This window comes from Mus pahari, chromosome X (assembly GCF_900095145.1).
Source record: "Mus pahari chromosome X, PAHARI_EIJ_v1.1, whole genome shotgun sequence".
Classification (NCBI taxonomy): domain Eukaryota; kingdom Metazoa; phylum Chordata; class Mammalia; order Rodentia; family Muridae; genus Mus; species Mus pahari.
In genome coordinates, this window is record NC_034613.1 from 81,045,356 (window position 1) to 81,066,683 (window position 21,328).

The 21,328-nt window shown below is 37.1% G+C and overlaps 1 protein-coding gene across 3 annotated transcripts in view; it reads left to right on the forward strand.

Moving 5' to 3' along the window:
• Positions 1–20,889, forward strand: part of Klhl15 (kelch like family member 15) — a 45,402-nt gene extending 24,513 nt beyond the window's left edge. For all 3 annotated transcript variants that reach the window (XM_029534478.1, XM_021188256.2, XM_021188257.2), the window contains one exon: positions 17,181–20,889. In XM_029534478.1, coding sequence (XP_029390338.1) covers positions 17,181–18,290 — 1,110 coding nt within the window. In that variant the 3' untranslated portion in view covers positions 18,291–20,889. The remainder of the gene's footprint in view (positions 1–17,180) is intronic.
• Positions 20,890–21,328: the final 439 nt, after the last annotated feature.

Sequence of the window (21,328 nt, forward strand, 5' to 3'; positions counted from 1 at the left end):
TTCCTTCCTTCCTTCCTTCCTTCCTTCCTTCCTTCCTTCCTCCCTCCCTCCGTCCGTCCGTCTGTCTGTCTGTCTGTCTGTCTGTCTGTCTGTCTGTCTGTCTTTTTTGAGAAAGACCAGACTGCTCATTAATTTGTTGTCTCGGTGTTTCACATGCTGGGTGTATTCTAGATGTATTTAATTATTTCCTTGTGTTGTTGTTTACTTAGCTTCTTTATACCCATTGTTTACTATTAACACATCTACATTTTTTTATTTTATTTTTTTGATTTATTTTATTTTATTTTATTTATTTTTATTTTTTTTCTTTTTTTCTTTTTTCTTTTTTTCTTTTTTTTATTTTATTTACATCTACATTTTAAAATCATGGTTTTTCAGGAACAATTAACAGGAAAGTGTGGTAATCTCAGAGGAAAACTTGGAAAACCACTTAGTTGCTCAGCTCAGGTTAGAAATTGCCAGTCACCACTCTTTGTATTGTGACTCCAAGCAGCTCATTTCTCTGACTAAAATCAAAAAAAAATTTTAATCTATTCTGTGTTATGTTTCTTTTATAGTAATAAAATTCCCCTCCCTAAAAAAAAAAAAGTAGAATAATAGCGTGCAGTGGTGGCTCACACCTTTAGACCCAACACTTTGGTAGGCAGAGGCAGGAGGATCTTTGAGTTGGAGACCAGCCTGGCCTACAGAGGGCTGAATAGCCAAGGTCCAGAATAGCCAGGGCTACACAGAGAAACCCTGTCTTGAAAAACCAAAACAAACAAGCAAAAACAAAAAAGAATACTTCAGTTTTTCGGAGTTTAAACTATGTTAAATTTTAAAATTGAAAGATTCATTCTTAGTAAATCAACCTGAGATACTAGTCTGTAGCTGAATGGCATAAGCTTAGCATATGCTATATTCAGTCTTCAGCACCATCCAGTTCAATGTGAAACTGTGACTTGAGCTCCAGTGTTCAAAGATTAAGACAACGAAAAGGGGGCTAGAGAAATGGCTCAGTGGTTAAGAGTAATGGGTGCTCCTCTAGGGGACCTGGAGTCAATTCCTGGCATTCACATGGCAGCTCACAACTGACTGTAATGCCAGTTCCAAGGGATTTGCGGAACCAGACGTGCATGTGGTGCACATATATGTACATGCAGGCAAAATGCCCATGTACATGAAATAAATGAATCATTTTTTTAAAAGGCAACACAAAGGATGCTAATTATCTCAGATTTATTTTGGATCTAAAGATTAAACCCAGGACCATATGGATGCTCTACTACTAAACTGTATCCCCAGACTTAAATAATTTTGAGATTGATTACATGTTGTAATTACCCTTTGGGTATATTGAGTTCAGTAATTGAAAATTCACCTTTTGTGCTTTTAAAAATGTGAATACTGGGGCATGTAAAATTGTATCTTTTGGTTTGCATTTGTCATTTGGGTTATATTTTTATAATAGAAAAGTGCTCTGATGTTCAGGAAGTGAGTTTTCATTGGCAACTCTGAATAGACCTTTTCCATTGTCCTAACTCTCACCCTTTGGTTATGGTTGTATACAGTGTTAAAGAAGCCCTAGACCTAAAGATTTTATGGAGTGGTTAATGAATATAGCATGGATTTTTTTTTTCAGGATCCTTTTTCTGTCTTCTGGAAAATAAACACCTATACAAAGCTTTGGGGAGGAGCTCCTTCCTGAAACAGTAGCTGTCAGATCTGAGCAATGGCATCTTAGAAGGGAAAGTTCATTCAGTTTCTCGGGGAAGAAGAGCTCCACCCCATCCAGTCTCAGTGTCAGGAAGCTGAATGATGCCCTCTAGCTGGGTTGAAATCACTAGGTTTATTCCACTGCATTATTCTCCATAATCCTTTCTGAATTTTTCTCAGCTCAGCACACTGCTTCAATTTGTGCTGTGGCCAGTCACCACAGGCCAAGGCTTCCAGATTACCTGAGTTCCTCAAAGTCATCTGAATGTTTATTATAACACCGTATAGCATAGAGACACACAGACAACCATACATGGCGTTTTGTGTGTGCATACACATGTGTGTTTGTGCCAGGTTGTGCACTAAGTAAGTGTTTCCCACATAGACTCCAAATATTAATTCCCATTTTATAGGGGGGAAAAGGTTCAGAAAGGTTAGGAATATTATTCCTTTTTGTTTTTTGTTTTGTTTTGTTTTTTGGAGACACAGGTTTCTCTATGTAGCCCTGGCTGTCATGGAACTCACTCTGTAGACTAGACTGGCCTCGAACTCAGAAATCCTCTTGCCTCTGCCTCCCAAGTGCTAGAACTAAAGGCGTGTGCCACCACAGTGGCTTTAGAATCTTTCTTAAAGCTTCTAGACTAGTGAGAGTCCCTGGAGGTGCGTGATGCATGTTGATTCACCTTGGGTCATTTAGAAGTTATTAATAGGAATTTGAAATTCTAAAGTGCTAGCATGAACAACAACAACACCACCAAAAACTAAGAAATTCATAATCCTGAAAGAATATAAGGTATGAAAGCACATTTTTTACTATATAATTAAATCTAACAATTTCAGAATCTTCTTTTTAATTTAAATTTTTGTGATGCTGGGTGGGCGTTGGACCCAGGTCTTCACATATTATAAGAAGCACTCAACTATTGAGGTATATTCCAAGTTAGATAATGTCTTTTTAAAACATAGTTGTTTAAATCATGGTTTGTTTTTGTCTGTATCAGATCCTTAGTTTTGAAACTAAACTGTAATTTCAATTTTTTTTTTTTTTGGTTTTTCGAGACAGGGTTTCTCTGTGTAGCCCTGGCTGTCCTGGAACTCACTGTGTAGACCAGGCTGGCCTTGAACTCAGAAATCTGCCTGCCTCTGCCTCCCAAGTGCTGGGATTAAAGGCGTGCGCCACCACGCCCGGCGTAATTTCAATTTTTACTTAAGCATATATCTTTGGCATGTATTTTTTACTAGCTTTGGTGACCTTTGCATCCTTTAACAAAAAGATAAGGCCTGTTATCACAATGAATTTCAGTAAAGATTTAAATGTTAACAACGATAAGGCTTGGTATCACAGTGCATTTCAGTAAAGATTTGCTTTAGTTTTGTTTTGTGACAGGGTCTCATTTGGTAGCCCAGGTTTGGCTGGAACTCACTATATAGCCTAGGCTAGACTTGGACTTGAGTCAGTCCTCCCACCTTAGCTTCCTAAGTGTTACCATTACAATTGTGACCCACTCTACTTTGCTGGCTTTTTGTTTTCTTTTTCTTTTTTTCTTTTCCTCTTCCCTTTCCCTTTCCCTTTCCCTTTCCCTTTCCCTTTCCCTTTCCCTTTCCCTTTCCCTTTCTCTTTTCCTTTTTCTTTTCCTTTCCCTTTTCCTTCGAGATAGGGTTTCTATGTGTATCCCTGGCTGTCCTAGAACTTGCTCTGTGGAACATGCTAGCATAGAACTTAGTTATCTTCCTGCCTCTGCTTCTGGAGGGATAGGACTAAAGGCATGCGCCACTATGCCCTGCTTAAAGAAAAGAAACAATACTGGGTTTGTCAGATGGCTGAAAACCTGAGTTCCATCCCTGGGACCTAAATGGTGGAAGGAGAGAACTGACTTCTAAAAGTTGTCTTCTGACCTTCGCACATGCCATGGCATGCACATGTGTTTGCTTACATATACATAAATAGAATAAATTAAGTAATTTTGGCAAAATTACATTTTATACAAAAGATCTTATTGGTAACAAAATTGTTAAGTTATTGGTTAGAAACACATCTGTTGCTTTTTTTTTTTTTTTAAAACAGTGATATAGGTGGCTTACTCCTGTGATTCTAGTACTTGGAAGGCTGAGGCAGGAGGATTGCCTTGAGTTTGAGGCCAGCCTGAGCTATAGTATAGGATCTTGTTTCAAAAAAACAGAAAATAATGACAAAATAGTCTAGTGCCATGTTAACATTTTTTATTTTGGTGGTGCTGAGGAGTGAGCCGGGGCCTTCTACGTTCTAGGCAAATTCAAGTCCATATTTTAACATTTTTGAGCCTGGAACATCCTCATAAATTATAAATGTTCATAGGTAAGACTCAGCATGCCCTTGGCCCTCTTGATTCTATATTGATATAAATTAACTTCAAAATTATTAAGTCCTGTGAAGATAGAAAACCAGATTGGATCACCTTTCTATTTAGTTTTAGAGTTGATTTGAGTGGCTGTTTATTAAGGAAGCAGACAGTATAGATGTTTTCTGCTTTCCATCATGCTTATTTTAAGTACTTTGTTTTATGAACTGCCTCATGATATTCAGACTCCATAGTGTGCTTTTTTTTCCTTGTTGATTAAGCATAATTCACTGTTTTACCCCCAAATTGGATCTATATAAAATTTAAAAAAATTTTGTGTGCTAGCACACCCAAGGGCATATACTCTACCACTGGGCTATATAATGAGTCCCTAGAGTTTTTAAAATGTACAGCTAATGTTTTTAAGGAGAAAAGGTCGTAATATATATTTGTTGTATGTATAGACTTAGAATAGTACTTTTCTATCACTGATAATAGAATTAATCTTTATTTTTATAAAAGTTTAAGACTAATTACTACTTTAGGCTGGCAAGATGGTTCAGTGGGTAAAGGTGCTTGCTGCCTGATGACTTGAGTTCAATCCCTGGAACCTACATGGTGGAAGGAGAGTGTTGTCCTCTTGCCTTCACCCACATACAGTGGCATGTACATCTCCACATACATGTAATAGAGTTTTTACCACTCTGGGAATTTTGCTAGTTTAAAATATGCCTTTATTAGTGAAAATTAACTCGAGTCAGTAAAAAAAATAATGCTTCAGAAAAGCTTTCTAACACTTTGATGTTTTAAGACAGGATCTCATTCTAGCTAGCCCAGGATGGCTTAATTTGTGGCAGTTCTCCTGTCTTGGCTTTTTTGAATGATGAAATTACAGGCCTCTGTCATAATGTTCACCTAGAGTTAAAAGCCACAATTTGAGCCAGACATAGTGGGCACACCTTTAAGCCTAGCACTTAGGAGGCAGAGCCAGGCAGATCTATGTGATTTCAAGACCAGCTTGGTCTACATAGTTTCAGGATAGCCAGAGATATAAAGTAAGACTCTATCTCAAAAAACAAAACCAAAACAAAACAAAAAACCAAAAAACCTAAACCAAATAAAAACAGCAAACTTACATTTTGGTGTCTGGGGAAATAGCTCAATTGGTATAGTGCCATGCAAGTATAAGGACCCAAGTTTGATTCCCAGAACCCATGCGGGGGTGGAGGTGGAATAAAAAGCCCACTTTGATATTGCACATTTATAATCTGAATATACAGGAGGCAGAACCCTGCGCACTTGCTGGCCAGTCAGCCTAGGCTAATTTGCCAATTTTAGGCCAGTGAGAAATCCTGTTTCAAAAACAGGTGGATAATTCCAGAAGAATTGCATCCAAGGTCGATCTCTGGCCTCCACATACATATAAGCAGATACACTCAAAAATCAAAGCAACATTTTAAAACAAGGCTATACAGCATCCTAAAGTCACCTAGAAACTGGTAGAATTCAAGGACGAGAGTTTGAGTATCTGGCGTATACCTTAGAATATAGTAGCTGTCAGTGCTTTCCACTAAACAAACACTCATCCTCCACAGTTTCTCCATCAATGTAGTTCATGTACACAGCATTCAGTGGTCTGTAAAGACTGTTCTTGATCTCATGCTTGGGGTATGATATTCTCATTAATTGGAGTACAGTCCATGTAATAAAGTGAAGTTGTTATTCTTGCTCTCTGGAATCCCTTCATGTATGTTTTGGAACATGTTGACTAATCTGGTTCTTGTCTGAAGTAAAACTTAAGTCCAGCCACCAAATTGTTACTTGTAATTTTAACATTGTTTAGTCAAAACCTCCGAAAAGACTTTGTTTATATTTAATGACTTCAATTAGAGCTAGAATATGTAACTCTCAAAATTTTAGAAATACATAAACAGTGTTATAGTTGACAATAACCCATGTGTATATATATTGTATGTGCACATGTGTAATAAGTACTTGTGTATTATGTAGGAGTCTGTGTACATGCACATAGAGGCTAGAGGAGGATATCAGAAGTCTTCTATCACTTTCCACCTTAGATTTTGAGACAGAGTCTCTGCTAAACTTAAAGCTTGCCATTTTGGCCAGGCTGGCTGGCCAGCCACTGAGCTCCTGGAACCTGCTGTTCTCTGACCCCTGATGCTGGCCATATTGAGGTTTTTCATGGGTACTGGGCGATTTGAACTCAGACTTTCTTATATAGCCAGTACTCTTACCTATGAAGCCATCTCTAGCCCTGTAAAAAATATTTTTAAAGAAAAAAATTGAACATTTGACCAGAATTTCTAATAAGCTTGAGTTGTGCTTGAAAAAGTTTAAAATCATCTTCAGATGTTAAATAGTATTTATGGAGCTAGAATTTAAAATTGCTTATATGTGAACAGTTAGCTCATTTAGCCCTTTGAGTAAAAACAAAAATAGGTGGATTTTCTTTTGGGAACTAGGCCAATGTTAAGTGAGTTTTCTCAGTTACATCAGTCTCCTTTTTGCTAATCCTCACTCCCAGGCTCCATAGACTTAGATGCCTGGAATTAACCCATATTCAGTTTGAAAAAAATGAGCCACAGTGTTTTTTAGGCTTTAAAGTCTGCTGTGTATACAGAGTGCTTTTTTTCCCTCTGACTTGGATTCAGTTGGGCTTACAGTTTTTTCAAGATTGTCGGAAGCCTAGATGTTGACAGCTGTTAGAGCCTTGGGAAAAGCAGTGTGTTAGGGAGGGTGTAGTAAGTAGACAGGAATCTATGAAAACAGGAGTTTGAAAGTTGATGCTTGGGCCAGGCATGGTATGTGTGCCTTTAATCCTAGCACTCCAAAGGCAGAGGCAGGTAGATCTCAGTGAGAGCTAGGTCAGTCAGGGCTACGTGAGACACTGTTTTCAAAGAAAAAGCATTTCAGTGTCCCCTTTTCAATAAGAAAGAGGAAACAAAGTCAGGAGTATAAGGCCCTCTTTGCTGATATGGAATAGAAGTAACCCTTTTTAATAAATTGGAAGAGATGGTAGAAAAACGGAAAATGAAAGAGTTAAAGGGTAGACTGAATGTGTAGAGAACTTATCCTAGTGTGGAGGCACCTCTGGGTTCATTGCCATTGCTGGGAAAAGTTTAGAAACGGTCAAATGTCAAAATGACTGGAGAATAGGTTAGGAACTAGGGGAATGTTTATATTTTAGGCCTTGAAGTCTTTTATTTATTTTTTGTTTTTGTTTTGAGACAGGTTCTCTGTGTAACTCTGGCTGTCTTGGAACTCCCTCTGTAGACCAAACTGGTCACCAACTCAAGAGATCCACCTGCTTCTGCCTCTTGAATTCTGGGATTAAAGGTGTGTGCCACCACTACCTGGTTTGAAGTAGTCATTTTTAAATTTATTACTGAAAAACAAGGCACATTTCCCTAAGCAGCACTACTTTGTGACTCACTGAGAATTAAGTTTTCTTTCTTTACTTTTTTTTTTTTTTTGGCATAGGTCTCTCCATTTCATTTTATTTTAATTTTTCAAATTAATTTATTTTTAAACTCCATATTTTATTCCCCCTCATTCACCCTCTGACTGTTCCACATCCCATACCTCCTCCTCATATGCCTGTCTCTAATGGAGAAGTTAAGTTTTATGACTAAATCTTTTATTTGGCATTCTTGCTTCTCTCTCTCTCTCTCTCTCTCTCTCTCTCTCTTTATATATATATATATATGTATATGTATATAAAATTTATATAGTAGAGTGATTCTATAAATAGGAAAATATCCCTCAAGTTATAAGTTCTAGAACTTATTTGTGCTATTTAAATATTAGTACAATTACAGTAAAAACTATTAACGTGGGCTGGAGAGATGGCTCACAGAGGTTGAGAGCACTGACTGCTCTTCCAGAGATCCCGAGTTCAATTCCCTGCAACCACATGGTGGCTTACAACCATTTGTAATGAGGTTTGGTGCCCTCTTCTGGCATGCAGGCATATATGCAGGCAGAACACTCCATACATTATAAATAAATAAATCTTTTAAAAAGGAGAAAGAAAACAGCCTTAAAAAAACTATTAACTTTATTTTTATTTTTTAGCGTTCAGATTATTTAATCTTTAATCTGGTAGCTACTCGAATATTAAGAACTGTTTTTAAATGATTTCCTACCTTTATGCACGGTTTCTGACAGTGCTCTGTCATACTGAAGTTATAAAGAAATTAAAGCAATCCAGAGATGGTTTAAAGCATGTTGAATCATGAGTGCCCTCTAAATGTTAACTCTGCCATTTTAAGAGATGGGAGCATCAGCATAAAGTCCTGGAACCAGTCCCCTGATACAAAGAGCTGAGCAATCACAGTTACAACTTGAAAGGACCCACACCTAATCGGAATTTACTTTTCATCACTGTATTTTGTTTTTAGGACAAAGGTTTTATTTAATAAAAGGCATTTTACTTTTAGCTTTTTTGTTGTGTTTTTGTTTTTGTTTTTGGAGACAGGGTTTCTTTGTGTAGCTTTGGCTGTCCTGGAACTTGCTCTGTAGACCAGGCTGGCCCTCAACTCACAGATATTCACCTGATTCTGCCTCCATTCAGGGTATGCACCACCACTGTTGGGTGCATCTAGCTTTTTATTTCACATAAATATAAGCTTTAGTTCTGATCCTGAATATTTTCCGCTTCTGAGAGCAAAGCTCAGGGCCCTATGAATGCTAGGCTAGGACTTTTATCACTGAACCACACCCTTATCCCCCTGAAAATTTCATAAAGACTTTGACATGGTAGTTTTCTAGTACAACACATAAAAGACTACCCCAAATTTTACTAAGAAACAAAACTTTTATCAAATGAACCAGATATGGTGTCACTTCCTAGTACCTGGGAAGCTGCTGAGGTTAGGAGGGTGTACAAGACCAGACTAAGCTACATAGTTCCAGGCTAGCCAAGGTTATATAGTATGACCTTATCTCATAAAATTAGCCAATCATGGGCTGGTGAGATGGCTCAGCGAGTAAGAGCACCCGGCTGCTCTTCAAAAGGTCCTGAGTTCAAATCCCAGCAACCACATGGTGGCTCACGACCATCTGTAACAAGATCTGACACCCCCTTCTGGAGTGTCTGAAGACAGCTACAGTGTACTTACATATAATAAATAAATAAATCTTAAAAAAAAAATTAGCCAATCACTACCACCACCAAAACCCCAGAATGATATGAAATGGCAGTTGTGGTTTCTAAAAGATAAGATCTGTTTTTGCATAAGTCCCATGGTAGTACTGTATTTTTATTTTCAGAATTTCACTTTAGAAGATTGGATCCTGGTAGAGAAGTGAGGATGACATTTACAACCAAGATAAAAGCTTGCACTTGATACTTTTTTTTTTCAATCTTTTAATTAGATATTTTCTTCATTTACAATTCAAATGCTATCCCAAAAGTCCCCAATCCCCTCCTCCCACCCTGCTCTCCAGCCTACTCACTCCCGCTTCCTGGCCCTGGTATTCCCCTGTACTGGGGCATATGATCTTTGCAGGACATGATACTTTTTGCACCCATCATTCTGAGATTTAGGTTAGCATTTTTGGATGTAGGAAGGGTCAGAAGTATCTGTTCATGCAGCTAATGTTTCCTATAAGGAAGAAAACATCTACACTAGCGTGGTTCAGAGTCTCACACTGAAAGAAATATTAATACAGAACATTTTCTTTGGTGAAAATATATTAGACATTAACAATTATTTCATCACTGGGGGTGTATAGCTTAGCGGAAGAGAACTTGCCTATCATATCTGTAGCCTTGAGTTTGATCACCAGGACAATTGAAAACATGAAATAGCTGATAGCATCTTAAATTTGTTGTTTAAAAACCTAAGATTTAGACTGTAGTCAGTTTTGGTAGATATTTGAAATCACAGATTTTGAGCTAAATCTAGTAATATAATTATATTCCCTTTAATAATAGGGAAATGCCTAGTACATTACACGTTCATTCCACTTCTAAAAATTGCAGGTAATAAAAACAAGTTACCTTTTAAATTTGCTTATTTAAAAAAATGGATTGTATATTTTAAGAAGAAACAATTTTTACTCTGTTCTAATGACTAGCTGTTTCAACATTTTTATGGAACTACAATCAGAATTAATCCTTTGTCATATTTCTTTCCTAACTATGCATATATGTATACACACAATTAAATTGAAAAGAGGAAATGGCCAACTAAAGATTCAGACCACTGGTTTTTAAGAGGTTATACATATGTCCCTGGATTTTATATTAAAACAAAATGCTACTTGTATATAAATTTCTTAACTTATGAGAATAGGAAAGTGATAATCTTTCCAAGTATTAAAACAAGACAGCTTTTTATGAATAGAAAAGGAAAGTATTTCAAAACATGAAAGATATGTCATCCTTCCTATATTTGTTTTTTGAGAGCGCCTGATATACAGGTGGCTAAGCTGTTACATGAGGAATGAATGATGGGAGAAATGCCTCTTTTTATGAAATGATGAATCACATTTGTTTTGGGGTATGTCTCATCATGAATACACTTTTAAGGATTTCTTTCATGTGGTTTCATCCCTATATTTTTTTGTTTTAAAGTAGAGTGCATGTTTGTGCGTATAAAATTACTTAGGCCAAGATTTAGAGGCATTAATTTTAGCTCCACAATGAAAGAAGGAATTGGTTGTGTTTGTTGATATTGAGTACTTTTAAAAATCACAGCCTTAAGTAGTTTGGGGAAAAGAACAAAGCAGATACAGAACTTGCTTTGGCTGAAAGAAATAGGAACTAAATTTCTTTGGTTGGAAGATCTTTGAATTAGTTATTTCAAAAGGCATGAATTCTGTTATTGGGAACTTAGAGGCAGAACAGTTTGATTGAACTTAAACATAGAATTGAAGTGCATCTCTTAAGTTCTTTGGAACCCAGGTTTCAAAGGAGCACAATAGAATGAATGGGGAAGAGGACAAAGAAACTAGAAGATTGGGTATAAAATGCAAGACTGGAAAATGACTCCCAAAGCAGGTAAGCTAGGCCTGTTTGATGAGATCTCTAAGAGCCAGGGTTAGAATGTGTCAGGTCATCTAGCCTAGTCTTCTGAGACACTAGAATCCCCATCTATTGTTCCTGCTGGTAACCACAACTGAACTGCCTCCAGTAGCAGAGGGCTTATCGACTCCAGAGGTCCAGTTGTCCTGGTTTGGAAGAAATAGATATCTTCTTACTGATTCGTACAAAAGAAGGCTTTGATCCTTGTAAAAATTGCATATTCTGACCCCAATTCTAGCCTATATAGAAAGAATCAAAATGGGGTAGACCCCAGGAACTTGCTGGTAGTTGAGTATTGAACACATATACAGACCCCCATATGTGCTTTCAACTGTGGAAGAACTGATTTTTATTGTTTGAGGGTATGTGTAGCGGTCATTGCTTTTCCTCATTTAACACTTTGAACATCTGTCAGTACGTTATATTCACGTGCCATATATAAGCATTAAAAATAGTGGTATATACTATAGTTCATTCTGCTGCGGTTTTTTTCCTTTGAGATAGGGTCTCTGGCTAGCCTGAAACTTGTTATGTATATCTAGAACTCACGGAGGTCCATCTATCTCTTCCAAGTGCTAGGGTTAAAGGTATGTGCCACCTGAGGCTTTTCCTCTTTCTTGTTATTAATACATTAAGTAGTTCATGGGGGACAGATTTCACTTTGTCTTCTAGTTTTTACTTTCTCTAAACTGTTTAGTAGCTGGTATTTTGTAAAGTACCAGAATATATTACTTCATTCTTACAGTTTCATTCCATGAGCTTGTTTAACATCTCAATTCTGGATAACTCTCTGGGTACTGCATCAGTTTTTAAACTTTTTTCCCTCTTATCAGTGTGTTTTGCAATTAAAGAGTTACCACTATTATTCAGCCTCCAAGCCTTCCCAAGTTTCCTTGCAAAGTTTTCTTTTGAAAAAACTTGAAAGCTGCCTGTCTAGTATGCAAAACGTTTTCCTTTCTCACTCCAAACAACAAGGCTGCTTTCTGTAGAGGAGTAGTCTGTTAGCACATCACTAACCAAGTTTCTACTTCAGGGTTAGGTCCAAAGTAGGTTCCTCTCATTTCTACCTTACTCTACAGACTAACTGCTAATGTAGCAGCTGATGATTTTGATACATAGACGCATGACAGAAACCAATGTAAATCCTTTACACATTGGCTCTTTCAGTCATCTGCCACAGAGTTAAGAAGCATAGGCGCTAGTGCTACCCTAATAATAATAATAGGTGAGGAACAGGACTAAAACTCCAGGGTTGTACCGCTAATGTGTTCCCAATTCAGAACTTTTCTAAATTGAATTATTAATCTCCATACTGGATTGCTTGACAAGATGTTTAATCTCTATACTGGACAAACCTCTATAGTTTGGAAATTGTGTGGTACCCAGACCACTGGTTGTGCACATTAGATAACTTAAATATGTAACTTGAGATTTGTAGTTCTTGTTAATTTAGTTTTGTTTTTTTTTCTTTTCTCCTTCATCTTTCTGTCCATCCCTCTTTTCTTTTCTCAAGATAGGGTTTCCTGTAGCTCAGGCTGGCATCCATTTTACTATATAGCTGAATACGTTCTTAAACTCTTTATCTTTCTGACTGGAGGATTATAGCTTTCATCATGTTTAATTCTTGTTAACTTACTTGAGTATGGACTTTTAGTTTCAACAAATCAGTAAGGAAATGATAAATGGGTAAAGCACTCTTTTAGAGAATTTATAGAAAAGAGTGAATAGGAAAGGAAGATAGGAAAATACTCATTTTTGCTAATGAAATTTTAAACTACTATGTCTGCCCCCTGCTCCACATCTTCAGATACGATTTCACTAGGTAATCCAGGCTGGCTTTTACTCAGCCTTTTGGGATTAGATTCCAGGTATGTGCCACCATGCCTGGCTTAAAGTAGAGTTTTAATGGTTTTAAATTTTTTTCAGGGTACTAGGAACCAAACACAAGGCTTACATATGCTAGGCAAGTGCCCTTCCATTGAGCTATATACTCCCAACTCTTTGAGACCTGTTTTAAAAGTGGATTTTAAAAAAAATAAGTCTGATACATGATAAACAACCAAAAATATTTGTGAAATTCCAGAGAGAGTCAGTATTAACATAGATAAACATGCATAAGTGCATTTAATTGTTGTAGTGCCAGGGTACTGTTCTTTAGAAAGTGAGCAGAACCTTAGTTGGTAGGTTGGTAGATGCTTGGCTGGCATTCAGGACCTGAGCTCAGTCCTCAGTACCAATAAAATAACTGACTGAATATTTTGTGAGCATTTTCCATGTTAATAAATAATAATGTTATCCTTAGTAAATGTTATTTAAGGACTTTTCTAAAACAGAATCACTATCCAATTTTTTTTTTTCATAAGAGATTGAAGCTCAGGTTTTTTCCCTCTGGTTCTTCACTGGCATTTTTATGTTTATTTTTTGGTTTTTCGAGACAGGGTTTCTCTGTATATCCCTGGCTTTCCTGGAACTCACTCTGTAGACCAGACAGGCCTCGAACTCAGAAATCTGCCTGCCTCTGCCTCCCGAGTACTGGGATTAAAGGTGTGCGCCACCATGCCCGGCCACTGGTGTTTTTAAATGTGAAGTAAAAGTAGTAAAAGATTGGGCATCTTCTTCATATTTTTCCTTTAATCATTCATTTATATTTTCTAAATGTCTTTTTAAAGATTTATTTATTTATTTTATGTATGTGAGTACACTGTTGCTGTCTTCAGTCACACACACTAGAAGAGGGCATCAGATCCCATTATAGATGATTGTGAGCTACCATGTGGTTGCTGGGAATCGATCTCAGGACCTCTGGTAGAACAGTTAGCGCTCTTAACCACTGAGCCATCTCTCCTGCCTCCCTCATTTACAGTTTTTATTTGCTGAAATTTTCTACAATTATTTTGCTAGAAAGAATTGAGCTGACTGTAGTTATTGTCATCCCAGTAACTGATTTTTTTTTTTTTTTTTGAGACAGAATTGTATGTAGCCCAGGCCGGCTTCAGATTTTCTATGAAGTAAAAGATTACCTTGCAGTTAGTTCTGAGCCCCTTGCTTCTCCTTCCCAAGTGCCGAGATCACAAAGCGTGCACCAACACACCAGGCATGACTCGTAGGTTTTGTTTGTTTGGTTGGTTTTATTTGTATGTTTGGTTTTGTTTTTTTTTTTTTTTAAAGATAGGGTTTCGCTGTATAGCCCTGACTGTCCTGAAACTTGATTGTAGACCAGGCTGTCCTCAGACTCACAGAGATCCACCTGTCTCTGCCTCCTAAGTGATAGTTTTTGTTAAAGACAGTTATAGTTTTTTTGAGAAGAATCATTAGGCCAGTCTCTTGCTATTTTTTTTAAATTAATGCATATGTTAAGGATTTTTTAAAAAATAATAAATTTTTATTGGTATATATTCATTGAATACAATAATGGGTTATGTAAAGATGTGTACACAAACATATGCCTTTTTTCTATTTTTCTAAAATCTTTTTTATTAGATATTTTCTTCATTTACATTTCAAATATTATCTCCAAAGTCCCCTATACCCTCCCCCGCCCTGCTCCCCAACCCACCCACTCCCGCTTCCTCGCCCTGGCATTATTCCCCTGTATTGGGGCATATGATCTTCGCAAGACCAAGGGCCTCTCCTCCTGTTGATGGCCGACTAGGCCATCCTCTGCTACATATGCAACTACAGACACGAGCTCTAGGGGTACTGGTTAGTTCATATTGTAGTTCCACCTACAGGGTTGCAGCTGCCTTCAGCTCCTTGGGTACTTTCTCTAGCTCCTCCATTGGGGGCCCTGTGTTCCATCCAATAGGTGACTGTGAGCATCCACTTCTGTATTTGCCAGGCACTGGCATAGCCTCACAAGAGGCCGCTATATCAGGGTTCTGTCAGTAAAATCTTGCTGGCTTATACAACCACCAAACCCAGACATATTGCATATGCCAGCAAGATTTTTTTTCTAAAACAGAATAGAAGCTGTATTCCTGACATGCTGGAAATTATATGAACTTCAGAGTAAAGTTGTCTTTAGATCCCAGATCTACCATTTTTAGATATATAAATAGTTTGAGCAAGCCACTTAATATCCTAAGCCTCAATTTTCTTAGCAGGAAATCAGGGATTGTTACTGTTCTTTCACAGGTGGAATAATTTAGCAAGATCTACACATGCAAAGTACCCAACACAGCTACTGTTTCCCATCTTCTGGAATTAGACAAGCTGTTCTGCCTTTGCTAGTTTAGTGAAGCCCATGGAGAGAACCTCCATATTAAAGAAATGGTCTTATTTGCATAAATGAAATGCCTGGAATTACAGAGGAAATCAGTTATATTAAATACAGTTAAGAAAACATTTAACTTTGATTGCTTATTGTCTATCATTTTGGACTTATCTGAGAGAATTAATGATAGGATAGATTAGTGAAAGAAACCTAAGAAGGGAGGAGAAAAAAATCTCATTTGCCTGCTTTTGACTTCTTGAGCTATCATTTTGTGCTTCCAACAGACTCTCAGAAGTTTCCTCATTCAGCACCCTGCCAGGGGATTGAATACCTTTCCTAAGCTGGCTGCTTTTCTCATATTGATAATCTACCACTTTGGTGTAAAACCTCAAGTTTAAATCCACAAATCACATTAAAGTTTTCACTTTTCTACTTTGTTCAGTATCAAATTAGTCACGGACTTCTGTAGACTTGTTTGCATTGCTGAAGAAGGCACCCACGACCTTGCCGCAGAGTAGGCAAGTACTCACTACTAAGCTCCATCTCTTGCCCTCATCGTAAAGGTTTTCTCTCTCTCCACACTGTTACATTTCTCCTGTCCAAATTTAAGATCCTCTTCCTGCATCCTTGTCATTAACAAGCAGGATCTCTCCACCCCCCGCACTGGTTTCTAGCATCCTCTTTTACAAAGTAGTTCTTGGGTATTTTGGTTGATTTGGTAAGTTCTTACACCTATATCTAAAGTTCCACTATAGAGAGATGTGTTCATACTTGTAAACTGATACTGTTGACAAATTTATGTTTTCATTTTTATAAATATATCCTGTTTTTTTTTTGAGGAAATAAACCACTTCTCCCACTTACCTTAATATTTCCCCATAGTGCTAAATACAGCACTTAAATGTCTTGAAAAATCTTGATAGTAGCCATCTCAGGGTAGTTCTAGTTCCAAAAATAGTAAGGAAAAGTTTGCTGAATTATTACTGTAGGAATCATTGCTGTCATACTAAGTCCCCCTTTTTGTGCTTCCCCCCAATTTTTATTAGATATTTTCTTTATTTACATTTCAAATGCTATCCCAAAAGTCCCCTATACCCTTCCTCCCCCCCTACCCTGCTCCCCTCCCCACCCACTCCCACTTTTGGCCCTGGTGTTCCCCTGTGCTGGATCATATAAAGTTTGCAAGACCAAGGGGCCTCTCTTCCCAATGATGGCCGACTAGGCCATCTTCTGCTACATATGCAGCTAGAGAATCGAGCTCTGGGGGTACTGGTTAGTTCATATTGTTGTTCCACCTATAGGGTTGCAGACCCCTTCAGCTCCTTGGGTACTTTGAGACAGGGTTTCATTGTAGCTGTCTTAGAACTTACTTTGTAGACAAGGCTGGCCTTGAACAGACAAAGTCTTTATGTAAAAAAAATCTAGGAATTATATATGTATGTAAAGTTTTCACTAACTCACCACCACAACTTTCCAAATGATGCAGGTGAGATTGTTTTATGTTATATATTATCATTAGTTAAGAAAACTGCAGATGTGTTTTTTTCTACTGTGAAGCCCTGTGTTTGAACTTATCCCCACTTGTAGCCTAGGGTCTAACCTTACAATAGGTATCTGGTATACTTTTTCCATAAATCTTGTTCTATTTAAAAATTAGCTTGTGCCTTAAACAAAGATTGTTTACTTTTAAAGACTTGGGAACATATATATGTGATTCTAAATGCAAGTTATAAAAATAATTGCAATGAGAAAGCTTTGTAGAAAACAAAGTAGATAATTTCGCTAGGAAACAGTTTTAGCAAAGGAGTCTTACAATAATATATGGATCATTTAGTAGGCATAAATAGTTTGATTTCTGTTTATGCTTTATCTTTTGGTTGAATATTCTTACTTGTATTCCTAGGTTAAAACATCAGAATTTTATAGATACTCCCGACAGCTCCGATATGAAGTTGACCAAGCATTGAATTACTTCCAAAATGTTCACCAGCAGCCCTTGTTGGACATGAAATCAAGCCGTATTCGTTCTGCCAAACCCCAAACTACAGTATTCCGAGGAATGATTGGACATAGCATGGTTAATAGTAAAATACTTCTGTTAAAGAAACCAAGAGTCTGGTGGGAACTGGAGGGCCCCCAAGTACCTCTAAGGCCAGACTGCCTTGCTATTGTCAATAATTTTGTATTCCTGCTAGGTGGAGAAGAACTGGGCCCTGATGGTGAATTCCATGCCTCTTCGAAAGTGTTCAGGTATGATCCAAGACAAAATTCTTGGCTGCGTATGGCAGACATGTCTGTACCCCGTTCAGAATTTGCTGTTGGTGTTATTGGAAAGTTTATTTATGCTGTAGCAGGCAGAACAAGAGACGAAACTTTCTATTCAACAGAAAGATATGATATCACTAATGATAAATGGGAATTTGTAGATCCTTATCCAGTTAACAAATATGGACATGAGGGGACAGTGCTCAATAACAAGTTGTTTATCACTGGAGGAATTACTTCATCTTCCACATCTAAACAGGTGTGTGTGTTTGACCCCAGTAAAGAAGGGACTATAGAACAGCGGACCAGGAGAACTCAAGTAGTCACCAACTGCTGGGAGAATAAGAGCAAGATGAATTACGCCAGATGCTTTCACAAGATGATCTCTTATAACGGCAAGCTTTATGTCTTTGGTGGTGTCTGTGTGATCTTGAGGGCCTCTTTTGAATCTCAGGGCTGCCCTTCCACAGAGGTGTACAACCCAGATACCGATCAGTGGACCATCTTGGCCTCCATGCCAATTGGTAGAAGTGGTCATGGTGTGACTGTGCTGGACAAACAGATAATGGTCCTTGGAGGCCTTTGTTATAATGGTCATTACAGTGATTCCATTCTCACCTTTGACCCAGATGAAAATAAGTGGAAAGAAGATGAGTACCCTCGGATGCCCTGCAAGCTGGATGGTTTACAGGTGTGCAACCTCCATTTTCCGGACTATGTACTGGATGAGGTTAGGCGTTGCAACTGATGCCATCTTTCTTCCTAAAATGGAAAAGGCAAATAAAGCATTTGTGATACAGTAGTTTAAAAGCATAAAGAAACCTCACCAGTTTTACTATCAAAGCCATTGGTCTAATATTGTAAGTTTTCATTCTGTGCTAGCATCTTTCTTTTCCTTTCAGTGGCCTCAGATTCATGCAATAAGTTCATTTGAAGCACTAGCTCTTGAAACTACTTCCAAAAGCAGTTTATACACTGCTCCACTTACCTGGGAAGTTGATTTTCTGCTTTAAACATTTCTTTCAGATGTTAGTGTAGGATTTGTGCATTGTCTAAGAGAAGACCCAGTAAGTGTCACTGGATATGATTTCAGTCCCTTTATTTGAACTCTTTGGAAATTATTTTAGTCTGCTATATGTTTTGGTTTATTATTTAAAAGTTTAAAACTCTTGACCTTTTTGCATGGCTTTTTGCTGAAAATGCAAAAATTTAAATTTTCTACAAAAGTTTTTTATATCAGAACACTATTTCTAAGCTGCCTTCTCTTATGTGCATTGCGTTAGTGAAAGCATACCCGCACTCATATACACCCTATAATATAGAAGGCACACTCCTTTTACGCGTGGTTAGGATTCTATATTTTTAAGCTAGTGCACTTGCACAGACAGTTCGCCATACTTGTTGAAATTTAGATGTAATGTCTTTAATGTACTAATGTTTTTAGAAAGTTAAAATAACTGGAGTCCTCATTTGGTATCAAAGTAGTCTTATCGTCAGTCCATACTGGTTCAGTAAAATTTGAACTCATAGTTCTGAAACATGTATGGCTTTACAAAAACTAATGTTTGGCATTTTGTTTTCAAAACTAAACATTAATATTTCGTGTCAATGTATACTTTTTCTTGTATAAAAATGTTTTTCTTTGCAGTCCATTTAATGTTGGTTGCCCTGTTTTAATGAGAATCGGAGCGGTCTGTGTCAAGCTCTGACCCTGCATCATACACGCACTTTTAAAGAAAAGTTAGGTAATACCACACTCCTAAGTAAAAGCCCCTGAAAAGGAAGGGCAACTCCCACTGTTTCTCTCTAGGCTGCTGCAGGTGTTGGATGTGGGCCAGCACGTCCTCCACTGTGAACTGAGTTTTGACTGAGAGGTAAGGAGTTATAGTGAGTGGTATTACTCATTCCTTACCTTTCCGTCAAAGGATCTGGCTTTGGTTGTATCTGCTTGTTCAGTTTGTACAGAAATAGTCTGTGGCACTAGGGAGATGTCAACACTCAATGTGGGGTTTTAATTTTTGTTTTTTTTTTTTTAAATTTTTATTTCTTTAGTTTTTGGAAGCTACTAGCATGAAGGATAGTCACCAGAAAGTTTGGAATGAGTCTCAAATAGCTGTTTTAAAGGCATTTATAATAATAAATGGTTTAGGATTAGCTGTACACTCTTTAAATGCGAAGGAAGGAAATATAGCTGAAAAAAATGAAACAAGAATGATATGTAAGTGGATCATTCAAATTGATGCCCTTGACGGCCCTTTCTTGTGAGTAGTCTGTGTGTGAGGAAAGCTGACCCTGGCATAGCTTGCCAGGTCTCTGATTTTGGTGCAATATTGCAATGCCTTCTATATGGCTGCTATTGTATAAATTTTTCTAGTTACTTTGTTTTGTTTTACTTTTGCTGCTGGCACCATTGAATATAAAATGGAAGTGTGAAATTATGGAAATGTGAAGATTTTGGTTTCTTCTTCTTCCCCTCTCCTCACACTGCAGTTCATAGTGTGAGCAAAGCCTGATTTTCAAAACTGTAAAACCAGAGGTGTTAGAGTTTTAGAAAGTGTCAGGTATACAAGTAGCTTTTAAAAAGGAAAACCTTTTTTTCCCTTCAGGAATCAAAATAATGGCTTCTTTTGTATATGATTCTTCCATTTTTCATTAGGTGGCCTTTCATTTATTTCTGATTTCTGAAAATAAAAATTGTTATTTGAGTTGCCCTTAGAATGTGGGTAAAAAGTTTTTTATTTTAAAAGTAAGTTTATTTTGTTTTTGGAAACTATAAATTAGGTTAGCCATCTTGTTTTTTACTTAGAAATTTACATGTGTTGCTTTAAATAAAATAATATCTTCATTATTTGCCTTGATATCTTTTGCTGGAAATGACCAAGAAGAGGCCATGAGACAGGGTACCCATATCAAAGGCTTTATATTCCAGGGGCAGTTCTCTGTAATTGCTTTGTTACAACTTCATAGTCCTGTGTAGGTTAACATCTGCACAAACAATTGAATATTCTTGCTCTTCCATTTTGAAGATACAAGGCCAAGGTCAACGATTGTTTCAGAAAATTCATGAAATCTTAACTTGAACTAATTCTGGGTTCAGCTTCAAGTAAGTCATGTCTGACTATAATCTTAGCAGTGACCAGTTGTGAGCTTTAAGACTAGTTGCTATTGCTTGGGTTCAGAATGTATGAGGAAACTAGTTCTAATTTAGATTATAAATCCATAAATAACTTTACATTCCCTTTTAAAATTATGGTTTAATAGCTGCAAGAGATTTATTTTTGTTATACTAAACTATGGAAAATTTCTCATAGAGTTTTTTCAAGCTTTTCTGTGCTTCATTTGGAACTACTTTGTCTATATTCATTGTATATGACCAAGGTTGTCATTTTGGAAAAAATCAGTAAGTGGTTTGAAACTATATGGTATAACTGTTAAGATCTTTAAAGTGTCATCCTTTATTTCACATTTTAAAAACTAGACTTCACAAAAAGTAGCTGATTTTTTTAACGGTATTTTACCTGACACCACTTATTATTATTACTTTTTCACATGTCTTTGACCTTCTAAGTTTTGATGTTAAAGAAAATCCTTGCACTACAGGCTTTTCATAAAATACAAGATTCTCACATTGAAGGTTTTGTATCGGAAGAAATGCTACTGGTTTCTAAAAGGCAAAGAATTATAGAATGATTAGCGTTTCTTTTCTTTTCTTTTCTTTTTTCTTTTTTTTTTTTTTTTGTTTTTTTTAGACAGGGTTTCTCTGTGTAGCCCTGGCTGTCCTGGAAC